Source organism: Vicia villosa, linkage group LG1 (assembly GCF_029867415.1).
Source record: "Vicia villosa cultivar HV-30 ecotype Madison, WI linkage group LG1, Vvil1.0, whole genome shotgun sequence".
Lineage (NCBI taxonomy): Eukaryota > Viridiplantae > Streptophyta > Magnoliopsida > Fabales > Fabaceae > Vicia > Vicia villosa.
In genome coordinates, this window is record NC_081180.1 from 36862628 (window position 1) to 36889394 (window position 26767).

The 26767-nt window shown below is 35.1% G+C and overlaps 1 protein-coding gene across 1 annotated transcript; it reads right to left on the minus strand.

Moving 5' to 3' along the window:
- Positions 1-1608: 1608 nt before the first annotated feature.
- On the minus strand, positions 1609-4626 carry LOC131634158 (serine/threonine protein phosphatase 2A 57 kDa regulatory subunit B' kappa isoform-like). The gene is made up of 3 exons (XM_058904816.1): positions 4385-4626; positions 2443-3638; positions 1609-2309 (listed from the first exon to the last, which is right to left on the minus strand). The coding sequence occupies exons 2-3, from the start codon at positions 3604-3606 to the stop codon at positions 1938-1940; spliced, it is 1536 nt and encodes a 511-aa protein (XP_058760799.1). The 5' UTR covers positions 3607-3638; positions 4385-4626; the 3' UTR covers positions 1609-1937.
- Positions 4627-26767: the final 22141 nt, after the last annotated feature.

Below are 26767 nucleotides of genomic sequence, written 5' to 3' on the forward strand. Positions count from 1 at the left end.
CAAATAGGAGTCGAGCCTATGCAACGCTTCAGGGCCATACCCTTTAGCTTTAATTGAGAATTACTCTTCTATTATATATATTAAATCAGAGCCTCAAATTCTTGTCCATATCATTTAAATTATGTCACATTAAATATTTTTCTATGTGACACCTTTAAAAACTCATCTTAACTTAAAAAAAATTTTATTCTCTATTAGAGGTCATGTGTTCAACACCCACTAACTACAAAAATCTATTAATTTATCAACTAATTATTGTAACTTTAATATAAAAGAATTTTATAAACTTTAAAAATCAATTTATATATTTTTCTTGCAATCTTTTCATTTATTTCATGATTATTAATATATTTTAAAAAAATTAAATTAATTCTATCGCTTAATATTATTTAAGTCAATATAATACAAATTTTATATTTTATTCTTCAAATTATTAAGTTATATCATTAAATTTGGAGTAAAACAAAATTATTAAAAATTTTGACTACGATGATTTGTTACATAGAGTTTGAGTTGTTTGAATGTAAAATTTTTCCCATTCATAAAATAATGAAGATTTAACATTTTTGAAAATATTGAAAAAAAAATGAAATATGAAACAAAATTATTAAAAATATTGACTATGATGATTTGTTGCAAAGCGTCTGAGTCGTTCCAATATAGAATTCCTCTTATCCATAAAATGCTAAAGATCTAATATTTTTAAAAATATTGGAAAAAATAAAAGGAAATATTAAAAGAAATTATTGAAATTTTTTTCCACTTATTTCTCATTTTAAAATTTAAATAACGTCTTATTTATCATTTCTATATTTCAAACATTTTTTTTGTTTAGAATTGTTCTCTTTCTCTTTCTTTTACTCTTTTCATCTTATTGTCTCAATTACAATACTTATTATACTAAACAAACTAAAATATACATAATTCAATATTACTTAAAAAATCCATCAATATCTCGCGCATCGCACGGATCTCAATCTAATTCTATATTTAAAAAAATGTGCATTACTACTCGATTCCTTAGCCTCGACTAAAAATTACTATTTGTAGTATATCAAAAAAAACTCACATTACTACTTGACCGAGAATTACTATTATGATTTACCAAAAAAAGTTTATAAACACTCACCCTCCTCAATCTAACATGTTTCCTAAAAACGACAACCATAAAAACTCACACAAAGGTGAGTCAGAACAAAATTAAAACTATGACTTCATAGTTTTGACTATTATGTGCATTTTAATTAACTTATACCCTCTCAAACTTTATTCTTCAATTCACTTTTTAACTGTTATTGGAAAGAAAAGATAAAGTGAAATAGGACACCAATACCCTTTAACCAAATAATTGTTCCTTCTCTCATTCCTTTACTATTTCTTTTACAATCCTGAAAATCCGGAATGAACCACTAAAGGCTTACATGAATAGAGTAGTAGTAGGTAATAAAACAGACAAAGAAAGAATGAACATTCACATAAAATTTGACTTGTCATTTAGGAACAGAAATGCATAAAACATCCACATAGCACATAGTAGCCAATGAATGTTAATAGCATAATGGCAATGACACTCTTGCATATTGGAAGGGAAAAATGTGGGCCATAAGGTAACAAAAGATGAAACACTTGTTGCTACTGACTGTTACTGACACTGCATCATCATATAATTGCATTTCATGCACGAATGAACCACCGACAGATAAACACTGTAACATGTTTCCTCATGAATCCTCCAAAACAAAAAACAAAATATCACCTACTCAGCAACACCTAAGCAAAAACAACACAAGTTTTGAACATGTTTGTGTTGTTTTTTGTTTGTTGTTTGTTGTTTCTACTAGATGATGATATTGATATCATGATAGAAAAGCCACTATGTAAATTAGAACAAACAACCTCTTACAAATCATTCAACAACATGACTCAGAAATTTTCAATTAGCATGCTACTGAGCATGTAGCAGTAGTTGGTTTTACTTGGAGTAAGATGTCACCGCCGTTGCTTATGGATTGGACGCCGGTTGCGGCTTCTTCTAGACGCTCCCATGTTATTCTTCGTCTCTCAGCTACGTCGCTTGACTTTGAATCTTCCTCTTCGATCTTGCGTTGGCAGGCGAGTACGAGTTCCTCGTCCATCTGAGATAGCATTTTGCGTATGTTCTGAGTTAGGTTCAGCACTGCTTGATTCCAGTGATTCTGTGAGTTATGTACAAGTGCTGAGAAGACGAGAGGCAGAATCACTTGTCGGTTTTGAGTTATAAGATTCAGAATGTGCTCGTTGTTCCATAGCAAATGTGCTCGTTCCGCCACCTGAATCGATAAATACATCAGTATAAACTATAATCAATGCTCATCATAGCCATATATAATAACTATAATTGCACATGAATCAATAAACGCCAATATAGGCAACTAGAAAGATGACCGGCGTAGAAAAAACAACCTGATAATGGGAGCTAGTAAGGCAGCAAGCCAGTCGTCGAAACAGCGGCACCATAATCTTCTTGAATTCATCCATGCTAGTCATTTCCAAAACCTCTTCCAACTCACTCATGAACATGAGCTCCTTTTGGCTATTCGTAACCGGCCAGTACTTTAACAGTCCCTTTATCACCGAGCTAACCAATCTTTGATCCTTATCTATGAACTGTACAATGCAATATGTTAACTGCTGATGGTAAATTCCGATAGATTTAGGTTTGTGCAATGGAATTAAAGCCTTCCACAAAAATATTTTGTGTTCTTCCTTCAACGGCATGGCAAATCCACTGATAACGCTCCCGAAAATCTCTAATAGCTCGGCAATTCCACTATGCCGCTCGGTCTCAAAAACAAACCGGTAGATAATATTGCTAACCGATTTCCTTATAAACGGCCTATGAACCATGAATTTCCCATAGATTCTATGCAGAACTGTTTTCAAACAATCTCTTTCTCTAGGGTCCTCGGAATCAAAAAGGTCGAGTAATCTTAAAACAAAAGCATGATCTACGTGCGATTTCGCAAGCTTCACATCAAGAGAGTTATAATTGATGAACTGAAGGAGTAGATCATAAACAACTTGAAGGTGAGACCAAGCAGGATCAAACATTGGTTCTTCGTCTTCTGTTTCTCCACCACCGCTACTCGAACGAAACTTAGGTGGAAAAACCCTGAACAAATTTGCCGCACACATTTTACACAGCGCCGCAATTGCTGGTTCCGTAAACTTAACAGAACCAGACGAAACAAAATCAACGAGGTCTAACAACGTTTGGCGTTTAACATCTTGCTCACTACAGTTCTTATCAGGATCGCTCATATCATAAACTTTGCAGCAAAGGTTCAACTTACTGATAAAAAGGCTTTGTTTCTGCGTATTCGAAACATCTTTGAACGATAGAGAAGGATCAACCGCCTCCACTCCAGAATTCACACTTGCAGGAAAAACAACAGAAGATACCCTTTTCACAACATTTAATTTACTTGAAATTGTACTTCCAACATTCGTGCACTGAAACACGTTTCCGAAACTAGTAGTACTATTTCCAGAATCACTCTTTGCAGAATCTGATGAGTCCGATTTCGGTAACTTCTTAGGCAATTTGCTAAGAATTTGCTTTATCATTGTGACAATGCTACAAGCCTAACCTATAACACCTGCATCCAACTTATCCAAATCAGTTCATAGAAGTCATTAAGTTGATTTACCAGTGAAACATAAAATAAGCACAAGATAATCTAATCATTCCACAACAAAGAAGCAAACATATGAGAACTAAACAATGAAATCAAACAAAATCTTGTGCAAGACAGAATAATTGGAAACAAGATCAAGAGAGAAAACAACAACCTATGAACAAGGACATGTGTCAAAGAAATTGAGGATAGTCAAAACATAGGAACAGTAAGAACAAAATCCTATTCAGATCTAACAACTATATATCAATCTGTTCCAAGAGAGATGACAGAATTGAGTACATTTGGTTGAATCTTGGTAAATTCCAAACCACAAACAATAATTGAAGATGCACTGTTCCAAATTCAAAGCAAGAACAAGCTCATCTCAAAGGAAGAAGAGCAAAGGGAGAAGCATAAAGAAAGTAAAATCTAGAAACTAACAAGCCAATAATGAACACAAATTTTGAAACTTTACAGTAACATCAATAATGGGTGGGAAAAACTGAGATCTGGGGTGTACAGATAGATAGAAAAAGAACACAAAAAAAGATAAAAAGCAAGCTCAACCACTTGAGGAACCATTAAAGATATTGTACCTCACAAGATCCTCACCAAACCAACCAGCTATAAAATTTCAAAATTAAAATAAATAAACAAACTTTAACACATAAAAATCTAAGGTGAGTTAAAACAGGAAGAGTGAGTGATGAGAAAGAGCAAGAAACCTGATTTGTGTGAGGAGTTGAGAGAGTGAAAAACTCAGTAGATGGATGAAGGTTGATAATGGAAGAGAGAAAGAGAGGATTTTGATGATGAATAATGATTCATGATGAGAAAGGATGAATGGTAGTGATGTGAGTAAGCTCAAAGTTTTGGTTCCTCGATTGAAGAGAATAAACGATGGGACATGTTATGATGTTTTTAATGTTAAAATGTGTTTGTTTTTGTTAACTCAAATAACACAAACAAACACAATCGTTACTACAACAACAACAATAGTCCAATCAAAAAGCACCGAACCCAACTTCAAACTTTTTTGTACACTTTTGCAAATTTACCCTTGATTTATTTAATATTTATATTTGTAAACTTTTATGTATGTAGGAGTATATCATATGTATGCATTACGTAAAGTGAAAATGTAAGAAATGGATTTGCATAATCGAGGCTAGATATTTGGAATTTGGGAGTTAGGAATGAGTGTGTGACAGAATGGAAAAGAAGAAGAAAGAAATAGGTGAATGTGGGAAGAGAACAAAATTGAAAAGTGAGGGACAGAATCACCGTTGTAACATACTCCGTAAAAGGTAAATAAATTCAAATAAAAAGAAAGGAGGGTGAAAGTATGATGCGATAATAAATACATTATCACCAAAGAAAATTGTTTTTTTATACTTTTTTGCTAGGTCTGACAAAGATGGGAATATAATAGATAGAGAAAAGCTAACATGTGCCCCAAGGGCACAAGTTAATGAGATATTTATAGAAATTTTTTCTTGAAACTTGTGCATTCAATGTATCGAAATTTTAAATATGACTTTATTGCATTTAATTATATTTAACTTTTTCTAATTATAGTATCCTTAACATGTGCCCTTAGGGCACATGTTAGCATGACCCTAATAGATAAATAAATTCATTCTTTTTATACTTTTTACCCTAACAAAAAAACTAATCATTTTTCTTATTTTTTAACAATAATTATCTTTTTATTTATAATATCTTCAACTTTTTATTATTTGATTTAATTTTTTTCTTTTTTTATAATTAATGACAAGGGGTAATTTTGATAAAATAACAATCATTACTATTTTTAAATTTAAAATGACATTTAAAAGGAAATAATTTTTTTTTTAAAGTGACAATTGAAAATGAACGGAATGATATGAATAATATGATTAGTGAGATCGATCAGAATATTTTTGAATTTTGAATAGACAGTCTTGAAAATCGCTATCGTATATTGAAAAGTAGCATGTGGATCTTTAGAAATTCTTAGTTCATTCTACAAAATAACAAATAATCTCACTCTAATTAGGATTTGCACTATGCAATAATGAAAGAGTAGTATATTATTTTTAAGAAAACTAACACACTAAACTAATGAGCTTTCTCATACAGGCTCATTACATAAGCTAACCTAGAGAACAAGCAAACTTAAACAATTGAGCATAACAAACAGGTTAAATTCGACATGCTAACAATCCTAGCATACTTCGACTACAAGGTGAGAACAGACTTCAACGACATGCTATGATCCTGCCAAATTGTTGATTCAAGAAGCTACCCTTCGATCATATTAGAGTTCGATCAAATATCTTACAAATCTCAACCTTGGAACAAAATTTATAACATCAAAGAACAAAGTTGCTTTCTTCATGCAACTTTATCAACTGCATACAGGGGAAAAACTTGCAACTTGGCAATGTCTTGATGATCATATCAGCAACATTGTGATCTGTCGAAACCTTCTGCACTTGGACTTTTCCACGCTCAATTACACCTCTAACGAAATACAACCTCACATCGATGTGCTTGGTTCGCTCATGATAGGATGAATTCTTCGACAAATGTATAGCACTTTGACAATCACATTTAACAAAGATAACTTGACCTTGAAGTTTCAACTCCTTAGCAAAATCTTCAAGCTATAATACTTCTTTCACAGCTTTAGTGGGGGTGATATATTTCACTTCAGGCGTTGATAAGGCTACAACTTTCTGAAGCGTCGCTTTCCAATTAATTGTTGTGCCAAACATAGTGAACACATATCCAGAAATAGATTTCCTGAAATCCATACAACATGCATAATTAGAGTCGACATACCCTTCGATTACTATTTTACTACCTTCACCACATGCTCCACCATAAATTAGGACTCTGTTCAGAGACTCATTAATGTACCTTAGAACCCACTTCAATGTTTGCTAGTGAGTCTTTCTAGGATTTACCATGTACCTGCTTACAAGATTTATTGCATATGTTATGTCGGATCTAGTACAGACCATAACATACATAAAAAAACTACTATGTTAGCATATGGGAGGCTATTCATATAAGTTCTTTCGACCTCAACATTGGGACACTGATCTATATTTTGCTTGAATTCAGGGTTTTTCGGAGTTACAACAGGCTTTGAATTCGACATACCAAACTTGTCGAGAATATTTCGTAGGTATGTCTCTTGAGATAAGCATAATTTTGACTACTTTCTATCTCTTTGGGTCTCAATCCCAAGAAACCTGGGTGTAGCTCCCAGATCCTTCATGTCGAACTCCATATTGAATTCAGCATTCTCTTTCATTACATGCTCGACATTGTTGCTTACTATGAGAACATCATTCACATAAAGCAACAAAATAAAAAATGAATTTTTAGGTCAAAATCTAAAGTAAACAAAATTACAAATGAATTTTCAAGTCGAAATATGAAGTAAACACAATGGTCGAACTGACTTCTAATGAAACCTATGTGTGCCATGAACTTGTTGAATCTCATATTCCATTGTCAAGGAGATTGTTTCAGGCCATATAATGACATGTTTAGCTTATACATATAATCTTCCTTTCCCCTTTCTACATACCCTTTAGATTTTCTGATCAGAATTTTCTCATCTAGACCTCCATACAAGAAAGCAGTCTTCACATCCATTTGTTCTAGTTCTAGGTCAAACCATGCCACCATGGCAAGTAATATTTGAATGGACATGTGTTTCACAACATGAGAGAACACGTCATTAAAGTCAACATCTTCTTCTTTAGTGAGACCCCTTGCAACCAATCTTGCATTGTATCTCTTTGACATCACTCCTTCTATTCATTCCTTAACTTTGAAAATCCACTTACAGTTGACTAACCTTGCTCCAACAAATTTCTTGATAAGCTCCCAGGTGTGGTTATCATGAAGAGATTTTATCTCATCATCCATGGTCTTCAGTCATTAGGACTTATTTCGACCCGTAATAACTTCATTATAGTCTCTAGGTTCTTGATCGGTCACCAATTTGTATGGTGTTTTCATCAATCTCTTGGCATAAATCTCGTCAATTCGGTAACACAATGGCCCGTCTTTTATAGTTTTAGTTCTTATTTTGAAAGTTTCGTTTAAGTTGTGTGTTTTGTTTTGATGCTAAGAACTCATGTTTTTAAGATGCTTTGATGCTTGTTTTTGGTAGTGATTGTGTTTCAGATTTATGCGTGTAAGTCCATGAGAAGAATGCAGGGCTGAACAAAGATGAATCGAAGAAAAAGTGAAGATTTGGTGCATACAGTGGCCTGACACGGGTACCAGTGTCACAGGACACGGCCAGTGTCAGGAAGCAGGAGAAGAAACAAAAGAATGGAGAAATCAGTGGCCTGACACGGGTACCCGTGTCACGTGACACTGCCCGTGTCAGGAAGCCTGGGGGAAAGCAAAGAAAACATGTAAAACAGTGGCCTGACACGGGTACCCGTGTCACGTGACACTGCCCGTGTCAGGAAGCCTGGGGGGAAATTTTGAAAATAACATGGACAGAGGGCCAACACGGGTGCCCGTGTCACAGGACACGGCCCGTGTTGGCAGGCGCGAGCAATTTTTCCAATTTTCTATTTTTTAGGGCTCCGAGTTCATTAAGGGTAGAGTGGACTTTTCGCACGTTTTGAACTTGAATCAGCAGTACTAAAACCTAATTCTGAGAAGGATTGTGCATCTTGGATCATATTGGAGATTTTTTACGAAGGAGAGAAGAGCAATCAAGGGTTTGGAAAAGGGAGATCTTCAAGAGCGGAAGCAATTGAAGATTGAAGAAATCCTCATCTCTTGTAATGTTCACGATTACCTTTGTTGTTTTCTTCATTATTATGAGTAGCTAAACATTTTTATGGTAGGGGGATGTCCCTGAATTGCTAGTATGTAATGAATCGAATTACCGTTATTTTATGATTTTGAAGTTTTATGAGTTAAGTTTATATTCAAAGTGTCTAATGCTTTTATCTATTGGAAAATAGATTCTTGATTTACGGTTAACGTTAGGTCGGACAAACCACGTTAATGCTTTTTGAATTATAACACTATTAGTGAATCGCTTAGGAATAAGGGTTTAACTATTGTGATCATCCATTCTTGATTACATGAACATGGTTCTTGGTACAAAGTTAGGTTTTTAAGGAATTAAAACATAATTTATGTACCATATGATTTTCCGCTAAGGAATTAGGGAAAATAACTTTTAAGAATTGTTACTTACTCATACAAACGAATCTTTCATGAAATAGCGGTCATACGAATTACAAGGCGGTTCATACATCTACCCTAGCATGTTTTCTCTTATTTTATTACAAAATCTCGTTTTTAAATATTGCTTATTTCAACTTAGTTTAATCTTTAACAAACCAATCAAAACAACCCCATGTGCTTTTTGTTCAATTGAATTACTGTCAAAACTTATATTGCCACAGCAGTCCTTGTGATCGATGCTTGGATAACAACTTCCACTTTAATAACTACATCGGTAGAAAATAGTACACTTGCTATTTTACCGGTCAAGTTTTTGGCGCCGTTGCCGGGGACTGCCATAATATAAGTGATTAATAAGTCAATTGAAATTTTGTTGCTCTGCAACTAAAATTCTATTTTTCTGCAATTTTTATTTTGATTTTATTTTTGTTATTATTTGTGCTTCCGATTAAGCATTGTCTAATCTTGTATGCGAGGTAAGGCCTCAGCTGAACTTCTTTTTGACGCAGAACCAGAAAGAACATTGCGAGCACGACTACGAGAAGTTAAGCGGAAAAGACTGGCATCGAAAGAGGGATCACCTATAGTTTCAGAATCGGAAGACGAAGAAGGACTATCTATTCCGTCCGAGCATTCAGAGTCTGAATCAGAACCTATGGCAGCGGATCCACCTCCTCCAGAGAGACTTTTAGGAGACTATGGAAGGGCTAATGCCCCGCTTGGAAGAATGACCATCGTAAACCAACCGGTCAATGTGGCACACTTCCAACTCCATCCTTCAACTATCCGACAGTTGGAGAGCAAGCCGTTTGCGGGAAGAATCAATGAAGATGCAAATAAGCATCTACAAAGATTCCTCACCACAACAACATCATTGAAGATTGAAGGCCATTCGGAAGAAGCCAAGAGACTCGTGATGTTCCCATTTACTTTATCCGAAGATGCAGAAGAATGGTTTTACTCACTTCCAGCTGCAAGTATCACGATATGGCAAGAGATGGAAACAACATTCCTCAATGAATATTTTCCTGCTTCGGTGTTCATCCGAAAAAGATATGATATTGTAAATTTCAAACAAAAAGAGGGGGAATCATTGGGGGATGCATACAAGAGGTTCAAAAGGTGTTTGACTGCATGTCCTACTCATAACATGGACGCTACCGAGCAGATGCAGAATTTCGTGAATGGTTTGCGACTTAAGACAAAGCAGCTTATTGATACCGCTGCTGGTGGTTCAACCAATTTTGCTACAGCCACTGTTATGAAAAGGATCATAAAGGCAATTGCTGCTAATGAGCATCTTGAGTTGTATGATCGAACCATGAGCCAACCGGAGGGTAAAATTGATTTGAAGTTGCCAGAGCAGGTTGTTAAGATGGAGGATCAGATTGCTGCAGAGGTAGAGAGAAGGTTAAAAAAGATGAATATTGGAACTCAGACAGTGGTACAGGTGGAACCAGTTAAAGCGGTTCTTTGTGAAATATGTGGTGGACCGCACTTTGCTATGCATTGTGTGGCAACTCAAGAACAGGTTGAGCAGATTCATATGTTGAGGCAGAATAATCCTTACGCCAACACATATAATCCGGGGTGGAAAAATCATCTGAACTTCTCATGGAAAGACCAGCAAGGAAACGTCCAGAAGCCGGTTCAAGGCCAACAACCATATCAACCTCAGACTCAACAATATCAACCACAGCCACATCAATACATACCTCCACAACAACAACCATACCAACAACAATTCCAGCACCATCCACAACAGTTCCAAACTCAAGGTCAACAACAATTTCAACAACAGGTACCGAAGAAAGAAGATTGGGAGATCGCTATTGAAAAAATGGCAGCTCAAAACTCTCAATTCCAAGAAGAAACTAGGAGCAATCTGAGGAACACCAGCGCTTCAATCAAGAATCTGGAAATTCAAATGAGTCAGATAGCACAACATCTCACTCCACAAGCACAAGGTACTCTTCCAAGCTCAACTGTGGCAAATCCAAAAAACCAAGAAAAAATTAATGTTGTTACAACAAGAAGTCAGAAAGCGCCAGAGCCTGAAGAAGAAGAAGAAATAGATGACAACGTAGTCATAGAGGTAGATCTAGAAGTTAGAGAAAATCCGAAAGAGCCTGAAGTAGTGATATCACCGGTTAAGCCACTGGAAGCGAAAAATAAGAAAGAAACTAAACCGGTGGTCAAATTACCATTCCCCTCTAGAGTGGCCAAGAAGGATTCGAAAGAGAAGGATTTTGAGAAGTTTGCTGCAATGTTCAAGAAGTTAGAGATTAACTTACCTTTCTTTGAAGCACTTGAGAATATGCCTTTATACAAGAAATTTATGAAAGAGGTAATTTCTAAGAAAAGACAAGTGGGAGATGAAACAAAAATTGTGACTGAAAAGTGTGGTAGAGTCTCGCCAGCAAGGAAGATCCCCATTAAGAAGAAAGACCCTGGAGTGGTGGCAATACCGTGCACCGTAAATGACAGAGTGTTCAAAAAGGTGCTAATTGATTCTGGTTCTAGTGTGAGTTTGATGCCATTGTCCATCTTCAAAAAGCTGGAGATTGGAAAAATAAGCGAGAGTGAAACAAAGTTGCAATTTGCTGATCACACTATTAAGAATTCATATGGGATAGCCGAAGATGTAATGGTAGAGATCGACAAGTTTGTTTACCCAGTTGATTTCCACATCATGGACATTCCTGAGGATGAAGAGACTCCAATCCTTCTTGGGCGACCCTTTTTGCTTACTAGTCGCTGCAATTTGGATATTGAAAAAGGGGAACTCGTAGTTAAATCATTTGATGAGGAGGTAACACTGAAGGTGTTAGAAGTCAAAAAAGAAGCTGGGAATAATCAATCTAAAGTTGGTATGATCATAAGTGAGGGAGCCAGCAAAAGTCCACACCATCCCGAAAAAGTTTCAAGTATCATCTCTAAGGTGGCCTCAACTCATACACCTACAAAAATTCCTGCGGTAATTCAAGAAATCAAGAAGAAGAAAACAGTGGAAAGTAAAGGTGAGAAGATGAAAGTGGGTAGTAACTTGAAGAGAAAAGTGGTCCATACTTCTCGGCTTCATAAGTTTGTGGTTGCGGAAGTGACAAGCAACCAAGTTTGGAGGAGGAAGTACCCTCCTTAATAAAGGGTATTGGACCGTCGAGCCATGCGACGTTAAACGAAGCGCTTCGTGGGAGGCAACCCACGGTTTTAATAATGCAGTTTACTTTTTGTTTTGTTTTCAGAAAAAAAAGGTGGGTCTCTCCGGTGAAAGCTAGGAAGAGGCAGCTGGAGTTGCAGTACCCTCTGTGAGTTCACCCTCACTATCTTGAATTTAAACATTGAGGTCAATGTTTGGTTCAAGTGTGGGGGGGTTTTATTGCATTCAGTTTTTATTTTCAGTTTATTTGCTAAGTTTTTCGTTCTGTTTTAATTAGTTTGCTTGAAGGAACACTGTGTTGCAGAAGGACGAGGATTGTGTCAAAGAGAGGTGAACCAGTACCGAGTGGATGAAAGATCAAACCCAAGCTTGCACCCGAGGCACCCCTGAAAGTTGATACAACTGAAAAAAATAGTTGGACGCAACTCGATGACACTGGTCTGAGATTGAAAGCTGGTACATACGAACCGGAAAAGAAGCGACATTACACAATAAGCACTCGGGATCCTGTAAGCTATGCCCAACTTGGTGAGATCATAAAAAGCCAGACATTTATCATCATGAGAGAGTAGTCAGGTATGACTTTATCACTTTGAATTTGCGTAAGTTCTATTCATATGACACTACCTGATAACACACACTGAGGCACGTTTTTTTTGTGTTTCCCCTTGAGCCTTTTTAGCCATCCCTGATTCATGTTTACCATTTGCAAACCCCTTTGAGCCTTTATCCCTTGTTTGTTTTTAAAAACCCGCATATATTACCCCTTGGCCAAAAGAAAAAATAAATATTCCCTTTTACCCGTGCTCGGCATAAACGCGGTGGATGAAAAAGTTGTGCAAAATTCTAAGTTTGGGGTGGTGATACAAAAAGGGCAAGTGAAAAAAAAGAAGAAAAGAAAAGAAAATTTATAGAACTCACCAAAACACACTTGTCCTGACTAAATGACTTGGTTACATTTGAAACACTCGAATAAGTGAGTGAAGTCAAGAGTCAATGATTAAACCCCATCGTACTAAAATGAGCACAATAACAAGAAAGACAACATGATTGCCGAGCCCCCAAAACCTTTGTGTATCCGTTTCCTTGTTTATCCCACCTGTCCTAAGCCCCGTTTCAACCCGAAGACCTCAAAAAGTGTGTGCAAAGTGTTTGTGTATGAAAGTAGAATTTGTTCAAATTTAAAAGTTGATATTGCATATCGTGATTTATGAGTGAATTGCTTTTAACCGTGAGAGACTTGGTGAGAAGTGTGAAAAAGCTTACAGGTGAAGGAGAATTTTAACATGAGAGTGGAGCAGAAAATTCGGGGAGTAAAAGCTAGCATGATTGACCGGAATGGTGGAAGTCGAGTTGTGAAAAACACGGTTGTATTGTGGAAGCATAAATTTAGGGGTGACCTTTGTTTGATGTCTCAGGCATTGCTTGAGGACAAGCAACGAGCTAAGTTTGGGGTTGTGATCGGTCACCAATTTGTATGGTGTTTTCATCAATCTCTTGGCATAAATCTCGTCAATTCGGTAACACAATGGCCCGTCTTTTATAGTTTTCGTTCTTATTTTGAAAGTTTCGTTTAAGTTGTGTGTTTTGTTTTGATGCTAAGAACTCATGTTTTTAAGATGCTTTGATGCTTGTTTTTGGTAGTGATTGTGTTTCAGATTTATGCGTGTAAGTCCATGAGAAGAATGCAAGGCTGAACAAAGATGAATCGAAGAAAAAGTGAAGATTTGGTGCATACAGTGGCCTGACACGGGTACCAGTGTCACAGGACACGGCCAGTGTCAGGAAGCAGGAGAAGAAACAAAAGAATGGAGAAATCAGTGGCCTGACACGGGTACCCGTGTCACGTGACACTGCCCGTGTCAGGAAGCCTGGGGGAAAGCAAAGAAAACATGTAAAACAGTGGCCTGACACGGGTACCCGTGTCACGTGACACTGCCCGTGTCAGGAAGCCTGGGGGGAAATTTTGAAAATAACATGGACAGAGGGCCAACACGGGTGCCCGTGTCACAGGACACGGCCCGTGTTGGCAGGCGCGAGCAATTTTTCCAATTTTCTATTTTTTAGGGCTCCGAGTTCATTAAGGGTAGAGTGGACTTTTCGCACGTTTTGAACTTGAATCAGCAGTACTAAAACCTAATTCTGAGAAGGATTGTGCATCTTGGATCATATTGGAGATTTTTTACGAAGGAGAGAAGAGCAATCAAGGGTTTGGAAAAGGGAGATCTTCAAGAGCGGAAGCAATTGAAGATTGAAGAAATCCTCATCTCTTGTAATGTTCACGATTACCTTTGTTGTTTTCTTCATTATTATGAGTAGCTAAACATTTTTATGGTAGGGGGATGTCCCTGAATTGCTAGTATGTAATGAATCGAATTACCGTTATTTTATGATTTTGAAGTTTTATGAGTTAAGTTTATATTCAAAGTGTCTAATGCTTTTATCTATTGGAAAATAGATTCTTGATTTACGGTTAACGTTAGGTCGGACAAACCACGTTAATGCTTTTTGAATTATAACACTATTAGTGAATCGCTTAGGAATAAGGGTTTAACTATTGTGATCATCCATTCTTGATTACATGAACATGGTTCTTGGTACAAAGTTAGGTTGTTAAGGAATTAAAACATAATTTATGTACCATATGATTTTCCGCTAAGGAATTAGGGAAAATAACTTTTAAGAATTGTTACTTACTCATACAAACGAATCTTTCATGAAATAGCGGTCATACGAATTACAAGGCGGTTCATACATCTACCCTAGCATGTTTTCTCTTATTTTATTACAAAATCTCGTTTTTAAATATTGCTTATTTCAACTTAGTTTAATCTTTAACAAACCAATCAAAACAACCCCATGTGCTTTTTGTTCAATTGAATTACTGTCAAAACTTATATTGCCACAGCAGTCCTTGTGATCGATACTTGGATAACTTCCACTTTAATAACTACATCGGTAGAAAATAGTACACTTGCTATTTTACCGGTCAGTTCTTCATCTAGAATCTCACTTGCAAAGATTAACGCATAAGCTATGAGATCTGCATACCCAAGTTTTTGAGGTAGCTTGATGACTCTTCTCGGCCTATCTCTTGTCAATAGGAAGTCATCGACAGTTTCCTCAATTTTCTTAGGGTGTGTTTGGTTCGGGGTAGGTGGAGGGGAGGGGATGGAATATTTTTAATTAAATGTGTTTGGTTCAAATTTTAAGAGGGGAGGGGAGGGGAGGGGAGGGGAGCAAAACCCCTCAAAAACACACTTTTTGAGTTCCTCCAAATCGGAGGAATTTGGAGGGGAGGGGAGAGAATCTCAACTTTAATATTTTAAAAATTATTATAATTAGTATAATATTCTTAGTTTAATTTTAATATTTTAAAATTATTCATTTTCTTTTGTATTATTGCTCTCTTCTGTGTAGTTTTTCTCGATTGCTTCTATCAACTTATTATAATTATTCTCCACCTTTAAATTATTTTGAAATTTTTGTCATTCCACCTTTAAATCATAATCTTTTCACTTTTTTGATTTTTTTGTAACTCTTTTATGTTGTTTTTTTTCTAATTTTGTTATGTATCCTATGATATTTTCTTTTATATCAAATTTTAAAATTTTAATTTTAATTAATTAATTTATTTTATTAAATAATTTAAATCATTTATATTTAGTAATAAATTATTTTATGTATTTTATGTGTTAAATAATTCATTACGATTTCAAAGTTGTTATCAACATATAGTTAATTTGTTTTTGAACATTTTATTCGAATTAAGTGAACTCAGTTTTTTAACGTTATGTAGTAAATTATAACTTTTTAGTCACTCAATATTAGAAATTTTACTAACAAAAAAATATGTATAGATATTTCACATTTGAATTATCATATCGTATCACTTATATAAGATAATAAGGATAAAAATGTAAATTATTAATAAAATCTCTCCCCTCCTCTCCTGAACCAAACATATTTTTAATTAAAATCCCTCCCTTCTCCTCCCCTCCCCTTGTTTGAACCAAACACCCATTTGATTAAAAAAATTCCTTCACCTCCCCTCCCCTTCTCTCCCCTCCATTAAAATCCCTCCCCTCCCCCTCATTTGAACCAAACACACCCTTAGTATCTTCATCATCTTGTGCTTCTTCGACTTAATCTGGGATACACAACTCAGCATCGACATGCTCCACCTCAACAGGAATCTTTTTCTGTTCCAGCTCCTCTTCGGTTATCTCTACACTACGACTAACTTTATCAATTTCTTGACATTCGTCCCAGCTTCATTGAAAACTACATCTCGATTGGTGATACACCTTTTGTGACCTGGCTCTAGGCACCATAGCCTATAAGCTTTGACTCCTTCAAGGTATTCCATAAACATGCATCTCAGAGCTCTAGGCTTGATGATGGACTAATTTATGTATGTGCAAGTATACACGGTCAAATTAGTAGCAAGTGATAAGAAAGAGTATCAATCCCACAGAGATTGTATTAAGCATAATAATTTTCATACAAGAAGTTGTAAAGTAAACATGAGCAAAGAGGGAAATAATAATGGTGTTGTCGAGTTCAATGTTCAAGTCAAACAGATCTTAGAATGGTGAAAAGTTGAGAGTAGAAATATATCAAGAGTGATTGAGTTGAGTTATGATCCATTATTATTTTAGAAGTGAATATGTGTGATGATGAGTTGTGTCGTGACATGTGAGGTTAGAGTGATCAAGTGGTGTATCTCTACAACATTAAAACATGCATATAAAGGATAAGGGAACAAATCTCTAAGCCTCACTTGTAACCCTAATATGCGTTTATTTGTATTTTGAAATCCTTAATAGTTGCAGCTCCTTATGTCTAAGCAAGCTATGTAAGTGAATATCTCTATCCTACTCATTCAACCAATTTTATTAAGAAAATCACTTATTGTTGGATCTCTCACAACAATAAGTTGTTATCTATTCCTAAGTTGGCCATACAAAGAAAAAGATTTATAACAAGTTAACATATGATAAAACAAGTCACTTAACCACACACCATATCATATAAAAACAACTTAATATTAACTTCATATTGCTCGACTACAAAAGGTTTATCTCATAATGAGCAAAATAAGCACAACATAAAGAGATATAAAGCTTAACATTCCTAAGAAATAAGATAGAAATAATAAACCTAAGTGTGATTCTTTAATCACTTGCAATCAGCAAGCAACGTCTTCTGTCACGCCTCTCCTCGACAGGAACGCTGGCTTCTCCTTAATTTCAATTATGCAGAATTTTCCCAGTTTTAGAACCTCTTTCTTTATTGCATTGCAGCTCTATTTATAGAGGATTTCCGGCTACATATTGTATCACTTTGGTTCTTAGGCCTTTACAATGATCCACTAACTTAAGCCCAAAGAATAAAGCATATTCCTTTGTGTTGAACTATGTTAGTACAATGCACATGGGAGACAACATGACACTGCGGCAAAATTTTAGCAGCAGCAGCAGAATTGCAGTAGCAGTGTGGCAGGAGCAGCAGGCTAGAAACAACTTTTTAGAATTTTGTCTTGTATTGCTTTCATCCTTATTCATTCATACCTTGTCTTGTAGTGTTCCATCCTTATACATTAATTCTCTCCAACTCAACCCTATTTTCTTCTTAAATATTTGTCATGACAACATTATAACTAAAATTGAGAACTCACACCAGCATGTTTTAGATTAAGGTATGGTGGATTGTATTCCAGAATTCCTATCGTGACTGTACTCGACTCTAACGTTGATTCTGCACAAACACAAAAACACATAAAATTGACAAAAGAGAGCACCTAGTGTGCTCTATCCTAAAATTGTAAAATTAACTCAAATGTATTAAATTAACAACTAAAAATAAATTAAACTACTAATTAATAACAATATTAAAGCATGCATAAACTCACAAAATGTAGGTTAACACTTGACCTTGTCTTGCCTAATGTGAGCATAGGCTACGCAACCAAATATTCTAAGTTTGTCGATATTTGGTGGATGTCCCGACCAAACTTCTTCAAGTGTCTTCATGTCTAATGTAATCAAAGGACACCTATTTATCATATATGTTCATGTTGAAACAACCTCTGCCAAACACACCATCTTTAACCCAACACTAGTCAACATGCATCTAACTATTTCCAAAATGGTTCAATTAAACCTTTCAGCCAAACCATTTTGATTGGGAGTACCTGCAATAGTATTATTCCTTACAATACCAGAGGTTGCACACAAATTGTCGAACATTTCATTGCAAAACTCAAAGCCATTGTCGGTTCTCAACCTCTTAACCTTTCTGCCAGTCTGATTTTTGACCAAAATCTTCCCATTTTTAAAATTCTCAAAAGTTTCATCCTTAGTCTTCTGGATGAATACTTATAACTTTCTGGAATAATCATCAACTATGGATAAAAAATACCTTGCTCCTGAATGTAATGGACACCTTGCAGGCCTCCAAAGACCAACATGGATGTAATCAATGGATCCTTGTATTCTTTATTTTCCTTTATTAAACTTCACTCTACAAGATTTTCCAAGTACAAAGAGTTCACAAAAATTCAACTTTTCGACTTTGTCTCTACCAAATTGATTTTGTTTCCCCGATTCGACCAAACCCCTTTCACTGACATGGCCTAATCTCATGTGTCAAATTTTTGTCTTCGACAAAAGTTTTGTGGATGCAAAGCCTTATTTCTTCACGTCTCTCAAAACTTTCTTCGACCTACTTCATGGTTCTTAGGATATTTTTCTCTCCTTGAAAAACATATGCTTTCTTGTCAAATTCACTAATAGAAATCAAATTTATCTTTAAATCAGGTAGATACCTGACTTCAGTCAATAACCTTATTGACTCATCATGGAGCTTGAATATCACAAATCTAACACCTGCATCCTTGCAAGCTTTGTTGTTTCCCAACAATACAAATCCACCATCTTGATCACATAGTTCCTTGAATAAGTATTTGTTTAGAGTCATGTGCAGAGTGCAACTTGAATCCATAATCCACTCATTACTCGAGGTGTTGCTTGAAACCGTAAGAACATCAAATGAGTCGAAATCATATTGAACAATAGTTGTGTTTCCATTATCCTTTCCTCCCTGATCTTTCACGCGTTCAGGGCATACCTTTCTTGTATGAACCTCCTTCTTACAATGATAATGTCGAATACCAGATGCATCACCAATATAAGACTTATGCTGACTTTTACCCTTTTTCTGGTTGAACTTGTCATCACTCTTTGTGAATTTCGCCTTAGACTTATGTCGAAGATGACTTGTGCTCCCTTCATTCGTTCAAATCCTTAGAATACTAGGCTGAACTTATTCAAATTTCAAAGACTCTCTTCCATACAAGAGAGTTTCTTTGAAGTAAGCGTGTGATATGGGCAAAGCACACAACAACAACAACAACATTTGATCTTCATCCTCGATCTTGACATCGATGTTTTAAAGATCAAGAATCAGCTTGTTGAACATATCCATTTGCTTAGGCAGAACTTTGTCTTCACTCATCTTGAATGAATATAGATCTTCTTCAGATAGAGGCGGTTGACCAACGATTTGTTCATGTACAAAATTTTGAGTTTCACCCATAAACATGATGTTGTCGTCTCCTTCAAAACCTATCAGAGAACCTTTTTACCAAGACACAATAAGGTGGCGATGTGGGATTTCTCTATCGTAGTTATTTTCTCCTTCCGTGTTAATGCAGCGTCCATGGTTGCAGCTCCCTTTACACTTCTAACCAACCTTGCTGAACCAGTATGACTTTCATCTTCAAGCGCCAGAGATCGAAATCGTTCACTCCAGTGAACTTTTCAATCTCATACTTTGTTAATGACATCTTCTCCATACTCATTGCACCAATTTGTTGTGAAAAAATAAGTCGAAATAACAAAGTATAATTAGTTTCTTTATAGGCAAGAAACACACAAGGATAGAAAATAGGGAAGCAAGAAGAACACAATGAATTGGTTATAAACTGCTATTATTTACTTTCTTTTCGAAACAAGATTACAAGTGTTACAGAATAACAAATAACCTTTCTCACCCTAATTAGGATTTGGACTATGCAATGATGAGAGACTAGTATTCTATTTATAAGAAAACTAACACACTAAACTAATGAGTTTTTTCACACAATCCCATTACACAAGCTAACCTAGAGAACACACTAATTTAAACATTTGGGCATAACAAATAGGTATAATTCGACATGTTAACAGTCCTAGCATACTTCGACTACAACATGAGAACAAATTTCGATGACATACTATGAACATGTTGAATTGTCAAACCAACATTTCGACCATACTATAGTTCTATTCAATATCAAATAAAATGTCAGAGTAGCTACAATCCCTGCATTTTAGTCATGTTAGCATATGAGTCCAACTATGAAGTCTCCATAATAATTGCAAAATTATTCAAATGGAAACAAAATTAGGAGAAAGGGTTTGAAAAGTGTTGGAGGTATCTGTTTTTTACTACCTTAATAGAACTTCCACTATTAAAGTATGTATCAAGAAATATGTTACACCTCTATAAATACTGAATGTATATTGAAAGTCCTTTAAACGGGATTTCTTAGATTGATTTCCGCTATGAAAAGCTTCATATTGTTTAATCTGCTGTTTGTCAGCACTTCAGTTGGTGTAACCGGTTACAGCCCCGATACCTGAAACAGAAGTGGCTATGTAGTGGCGTAACCGGTTACGCTGTTTGTCGTAACCGGTTACACTGAAGCTGAGTTGTTTTATTTCAGTTTCCAATCATTTGTAACTGTGTACTATAAAAGGGGCTCACTACTCCTCATTGTTGTTAATGCCAACTTGATCACTCACCCTCAATTACTCTCTCTCTCTCTCTCTCTCTCTCTCTCTCTCTCTCTCTCTCTCTCTTTTCTCTCTCTCTCTCTCTCTCTCTCTCTCTCTCTCAATTTCTCTCGATTTCTTTAATCTTCATCTTCTTCAATGGAACCAATTTCTCCATTGATACACCTTGATTATTTTGTATGTTCTAACACATATATTCTATTTTCATTGTGGCATAACACATATAATCTATTTTCATTGTGGCATAGTTGGGCACATTAATGATCATTGTAAGAATCTCAAATTAATGTTTCGGGGAATTACTACTATTAACCAACTTGATAAAAGACAACTCCAATGTGAAATCTTATTCAGTAGCAATCTTTTGAACAAAGTTAGTATTAATCAATACAACTCTCCTTCTCAAGCTATGCCCAACCAATTAGCTTAATTATATGTGAAGGAAACAATAGAACATGAAGCATTCAAACAAGATGATTGCACTAGTGATCAGATTAAGGCATTAAACAAAATAAAAGGCAAAAGTTTTAAAAAATTGGGATAGCATAAAACAACCAAAAATCTATAATATTAACACAACAAATTACATGATTCACTTACAAGGCTAGCCAACATAAATAAAAGTTTTATCTTGGAACCATCGGAGTTGGAGAACGCGCAAATAATTTGAGCTTTTAAAAAGTGAATATGTTCAGAATCTGGAGTAATTTCTTCTAACTTCTTCATCGGACATCTGTTCAGAATATATGTTGTGATCGACACAGCTTCACCCCAAAAATCTTTAGGTAAATGCTTTCCATTCAACATACTTCTCACCATATTCATGATGGTTCGATTCTTCCTTTCTACAATTTCATTCTTGTGTTGCTTCTCCTGCACACATTCCTCACATACCTCATTTGGAATATCAATTTCTGGCAGTCCTGAAACCATATTCTTTATTTTTCAAGTCTCTGATGTCTTTGAAGTTGAGATGACCCAGTCGATAGTGCCACATCCATTCATCTCTGCTAGCTGCAGTCGAAAGGCACTTGTGCTCCATCACATCTAGTTTGATTTTGAAGGTTCTATTTTGAGACATAGAGGCCTTCAAGATTAACTTTCCACCCGCTTCGACGACTCTCATCATCTTATCTTTTATTGACACTTTGTAGTTCTTTTCGACCAACTGCCCAATGTTGAGCAAGTTACTCTTCATGCCTGGTATGTACAACACATTGGAAATTACTGATCTTTTTCCATATTTCCTCATAATTAATACGTCTATAATACCTTCAGCTGCTAGAGTATTATCATTTTCTAATTTCACCATGTTCTTCATTGAGGGCTTTATGTTGACATACCAATCTTTCCTTCCAAACATGTATGATGAGCATCCTGAATCCAAGTACCATTGGCCATTGAATTTATCTTCATCTTTTGTTGTGACCATCTGTTAGAACATAGTTTGGTTCTAATCATATTTTAGTGTTTTGATGATAACAAGCAAACAAATTTTGTATAACCCAAACATGGTACTCTAATCATATGGTTCTAATTTCAGAAGATGTACCAGTACCAGCAATCAGGACTTGGCACTTATGAGAAGCTAGAGAAACACAACGCAAGTCATAAAGGAACTTCTGAAACCGCACGCTGCAAACATATCTACAACAGAAGTTGAAGAACAAGGCTGAACAGAAGATTATAAGGAATGATTCAAATTCACACCGCTGAAAGAAACTTCTAATATTACACCAGAACACCGTAAACACATTCATAACAGAAGTTGAAGAACAAAGACTGAACAGAAGAATACGCAGATTGATTCAAATTAAACCGTTGAAGACATAATTATTAGTAAAACGGCTGCAACACTCCAAGAGCGTAATTCCCAATGTTGATTGAAGAAGCTATCCACATGCAAATCTTTGGAGACAGCAAAAGCAAATACAACACACAAACCATTTAATGCTGAATACAAGCTTTGAAGATAACAGTCAAAAATTATGAAGCTATATATACTCATGATCGTTTAAAGGTAAAGACACAACGAGCGAAATAGAAGAAAACAAGAAAGAACACACAAGAATGCTGCAACTCTGAAAAATCATCAAGTGTGAAGAAAAACTCTCTGAAGCTAAATTTTCTTATTTATATTCTGAGTTCATTATTCTGTACTTAATCTTAGTAAAATATCACAATTGTGATTATAGCTTTCTAGAAGCAAAACAATAATCTGTCAACAGAAGTTACGTGGTAACTGAGTCCTTGAGAGACCAGTTGGGTCAGAAGTCTCAAGAAGTCTATGACTAGTTGAGTCTTAGAAGATTGGTTAGTCACAAACAGTTGGTTTGTGCGGGATTGTTAGTCACCAGCAGTTTGGCTCATGCATTGTATTGTGAGTCACGACAGTTGGTCGTGCAAGTGTAATCAGGTTCTGATCATAATGGATTAAGACCTCTGTTAAGAGAGGAAAATCACCTTGTTGAGGGTGGATTGGAGGTAGCCTTATTGAGAAGGTGAACCAGGATAAAAATAACTGTGTTCTGACTATCTTTCCTTCATAAAGTTTTAAAACCCACTTATTCAACCCCCCTTCTAAGTGGTTTCTCAACCTTCACCATCAGCATCATCTCTTCTTCTTCTTGTTTTGTAAACTTTGCATCACTTTCTTGGTCCTTATTATTTTCTAGACTTTGTAGAATAGTGATCATACTTCTGACAATTGAAACACTGAATATGACTCTTGTCAGGCTTTCGACCACCACCTATTCCTCTACCTGCTGCACCACCTCTTTGGTTGCTTTGGTATGAGGATTTTTTTATTTGCCCAGTTTCCTTCTTGTTGACTTTGACCAGTCAAATTGTTGTAGCCACCTCTACCTTTATTTCCATTCCAACTTCCTTTGCCTTTGTTTGCCAACTAAGCCTGCAAAGCTATGTCACTCTTCGATGTGCTTGCTGCTCTTTCAGCCATTCGTTGTTCATGAGATTCAAGCATCCCTTGAAACTCATCCTTTGTCAATTTCGAAAAATCCTTTGACTATTCTGTGGCTACCACCACGTGGTCAAACTTAGGGGCCAAAGACCTCAAGATCTTTGAAACAATAGATCTTGTTGTTAATGTTTCTCCACGTATCTTGATTTGATTCACTAGTTTCGTAACCCTAGTGAAGAAATTAGTTATGCTTTCACTATCTTCCATCTGAAGCAGTTCATACGTTCTTTTGTGAGTTTGTAACCTCACCTCTTTCACCTTCTCAGCGCCTCCAAAATATTTTTCAAGAATCTCCCAAGCTTCTTTTGCAGATTCAGAGTCACTAACCTTTTCAAAGTTGTCTGGACTCAGACATTGATGAATTATAAAGAGTGCTTTATAACTTTTCTTCTCTAATTCTTCGTGTTCTTCTATTTCTTCTGTTGAAGCATCTTCTTCAAGTTCTTCTACTCCATCCTTTACAAGATCCCAAAGACCTTGACACCTGAATAGAACTTTCATCTGTTTACACCAATTCTCATAGTTATCTACTTTCAGAATTGGTAGACTTGCTGAATAATTTCCATTCCCATGATTCACCACCATCGTCATTTTCTTCTTCTTCCCTTGATCGATAAACCGGAGCTCTTGATACCAGATGTTGAAAATCTACCAAAACCTATGATGAATTTCTGTCAATCTTGATGAATAAGATTGTTATCACCACATGATAACAATGAAACGATAAAAGAAATTTAATGAAGAAAAGAGATTAGGGTTTCTGCAGAGTAACTCTCTGCCCACAAACTATGGAAAACTTTGTTATTATTCACTTGCAGCTGCAAATTCTATGAATACAACTCAATTTACTTGATTATAAAATAACGAGGGTTACTCCCTATTTATAAATTTAGGTTAGCTTGTTTCAAAGGCAAAACTCAAAACTATAAAAGCCCAAAATACCTATTTTAGAACTAAATCAAATCAAATCTATTTTAAATCTAAATCTATCTAGATCTAAAACAAATATGTGTGTAATAAATTGTTTCCACACTTCTAAACAAAATCAAATCTTCTCGACATAAGAAATTATAATTTAACAACAACAAAAAATACATAGTCTCAACAATGATAATAAATACTACATTAAATCTCTATAGCTTGAACTTGACAACAATCTCTATTAAGAAGAGCTTTGGTGGTATCAAAGAGCCAATGTTTGTTGGTTATTGAAAGGGGCTCAAAATACAAAAATATTCCATAAAAATTAAACCAAAAAAAAACTGGATTTCTCTATTAAATACCACCTACAAAGCAAAAGATATCCAACAAGTGATTTTAAATTTCTTTAAGAACAATTTACTTCAAACAATTCTATCTATGTTCATATCACAAATATGACAATCAATAACAAAATGAGAAAATGCAAATTGATCTTGGAAAACCTTTCTCCCCGAAGGAAGTCGTTTAGTCGATGAATTAAGTGAATAGTATGGTTGCTCCTGACCCATATGGGTTATGCACTCTTTTGGAACATCATTGGTGTCAATGTCACCTACTGTATTCTAAATATTCTTAATGAAAAGTGATCTTGACATGTTTAACCACACTCATATTTTTCCTATACAAAATATTAAGAATCTTATGTCCCCAAATGATTATATGTCAATTTCCATATGTAATATTATGATAAAAATTGTTACTGCATTTTTTGTGAATAGAATTAAAATAATTCTCCCATCTATCATGAGCCTTAACCAAAGACCAACGTAATTCTGTTTCCAAAATACTTATTATTGAGAATAGTATCCGCACATTTGAAACCTTTAATTTCATTAATAATAATGCAAAGGAAAAAAAAGGGTTAATACTACTTACCCCCTTCTATATAGGCGAGATTCGGTTTACCCCCGCTAAAAAAAAACTTATTGGATAAACCTTACAAAATAAAGATTCCATAAAATTTGACCCTGATCAATTTTTTTGACCAAGATTCTTAGAATCTTGTCTACATGGCATTTTTGGTAGTGCTGACTGTACAACACATAAGCAATGTGGCACAGTCAGCACTGCCACGTGGAATTTATTTTTTTTTAATTTCTTTATTGATTTTTTTAATTTTTTTTGTTGATTTTTTTTTTAAATTTTGTTTTTATTATTTTTTTTAAAAAAAATTTAATATTTTTTTTGTTGATTTTTTTAAAAACAAATTTTTATTATTTTTTTAAAAAAAATATTTGACAGTACCTGCGGATTTACATACGAATTTGACAATACCCGCGGATTTACCTACGAATTTAAAAATACATGCAGATTCACCTACGGATTTGACAATACCTGCGGATTTACCTACAAATTTGACAATACCTGGGGATTTACCTTTAAAAATACCTGCGGATTTACCTGCGAATTTATCTGCGGATTTACCTACAAATTTGACAATACTTGGGGATTTACCTTTAAAAATACCTGCGAATTTGACAATACCTACGGATTTACCTATGAATTTGACAATACCTGCGGATTTACCTACGGATTTAAAAATAACTACGGATTTACCTACGGATTTGATAATACCTGCGGATTTACATACGGATTTACTTGTGGATTTACCTACGAATTTAAAATTACCTAAGGATTTACCTTTAAAAATACATGCGGATTTACCTGCGAATTTGACAATACCTGCGGATTTGAAAATACCTGCGAATTTATATATAATAAAAATAAATTTTAAATAATAATTAAAAAAAATTGGAAAAAAATATTAAATTTTAAAAATTGGGAAAAAATATTAAATTTTTTAAAAAAAATAATAATAAATTTTTTTTTTAGAAAAATCAAAAAAAAATTAAAAAAATCAATAAAAAATTTTTTAAAATTTTTTTAAAAAAAAAAATTAAATTCCACGTGGCAGTGCTGACTGTGCCAC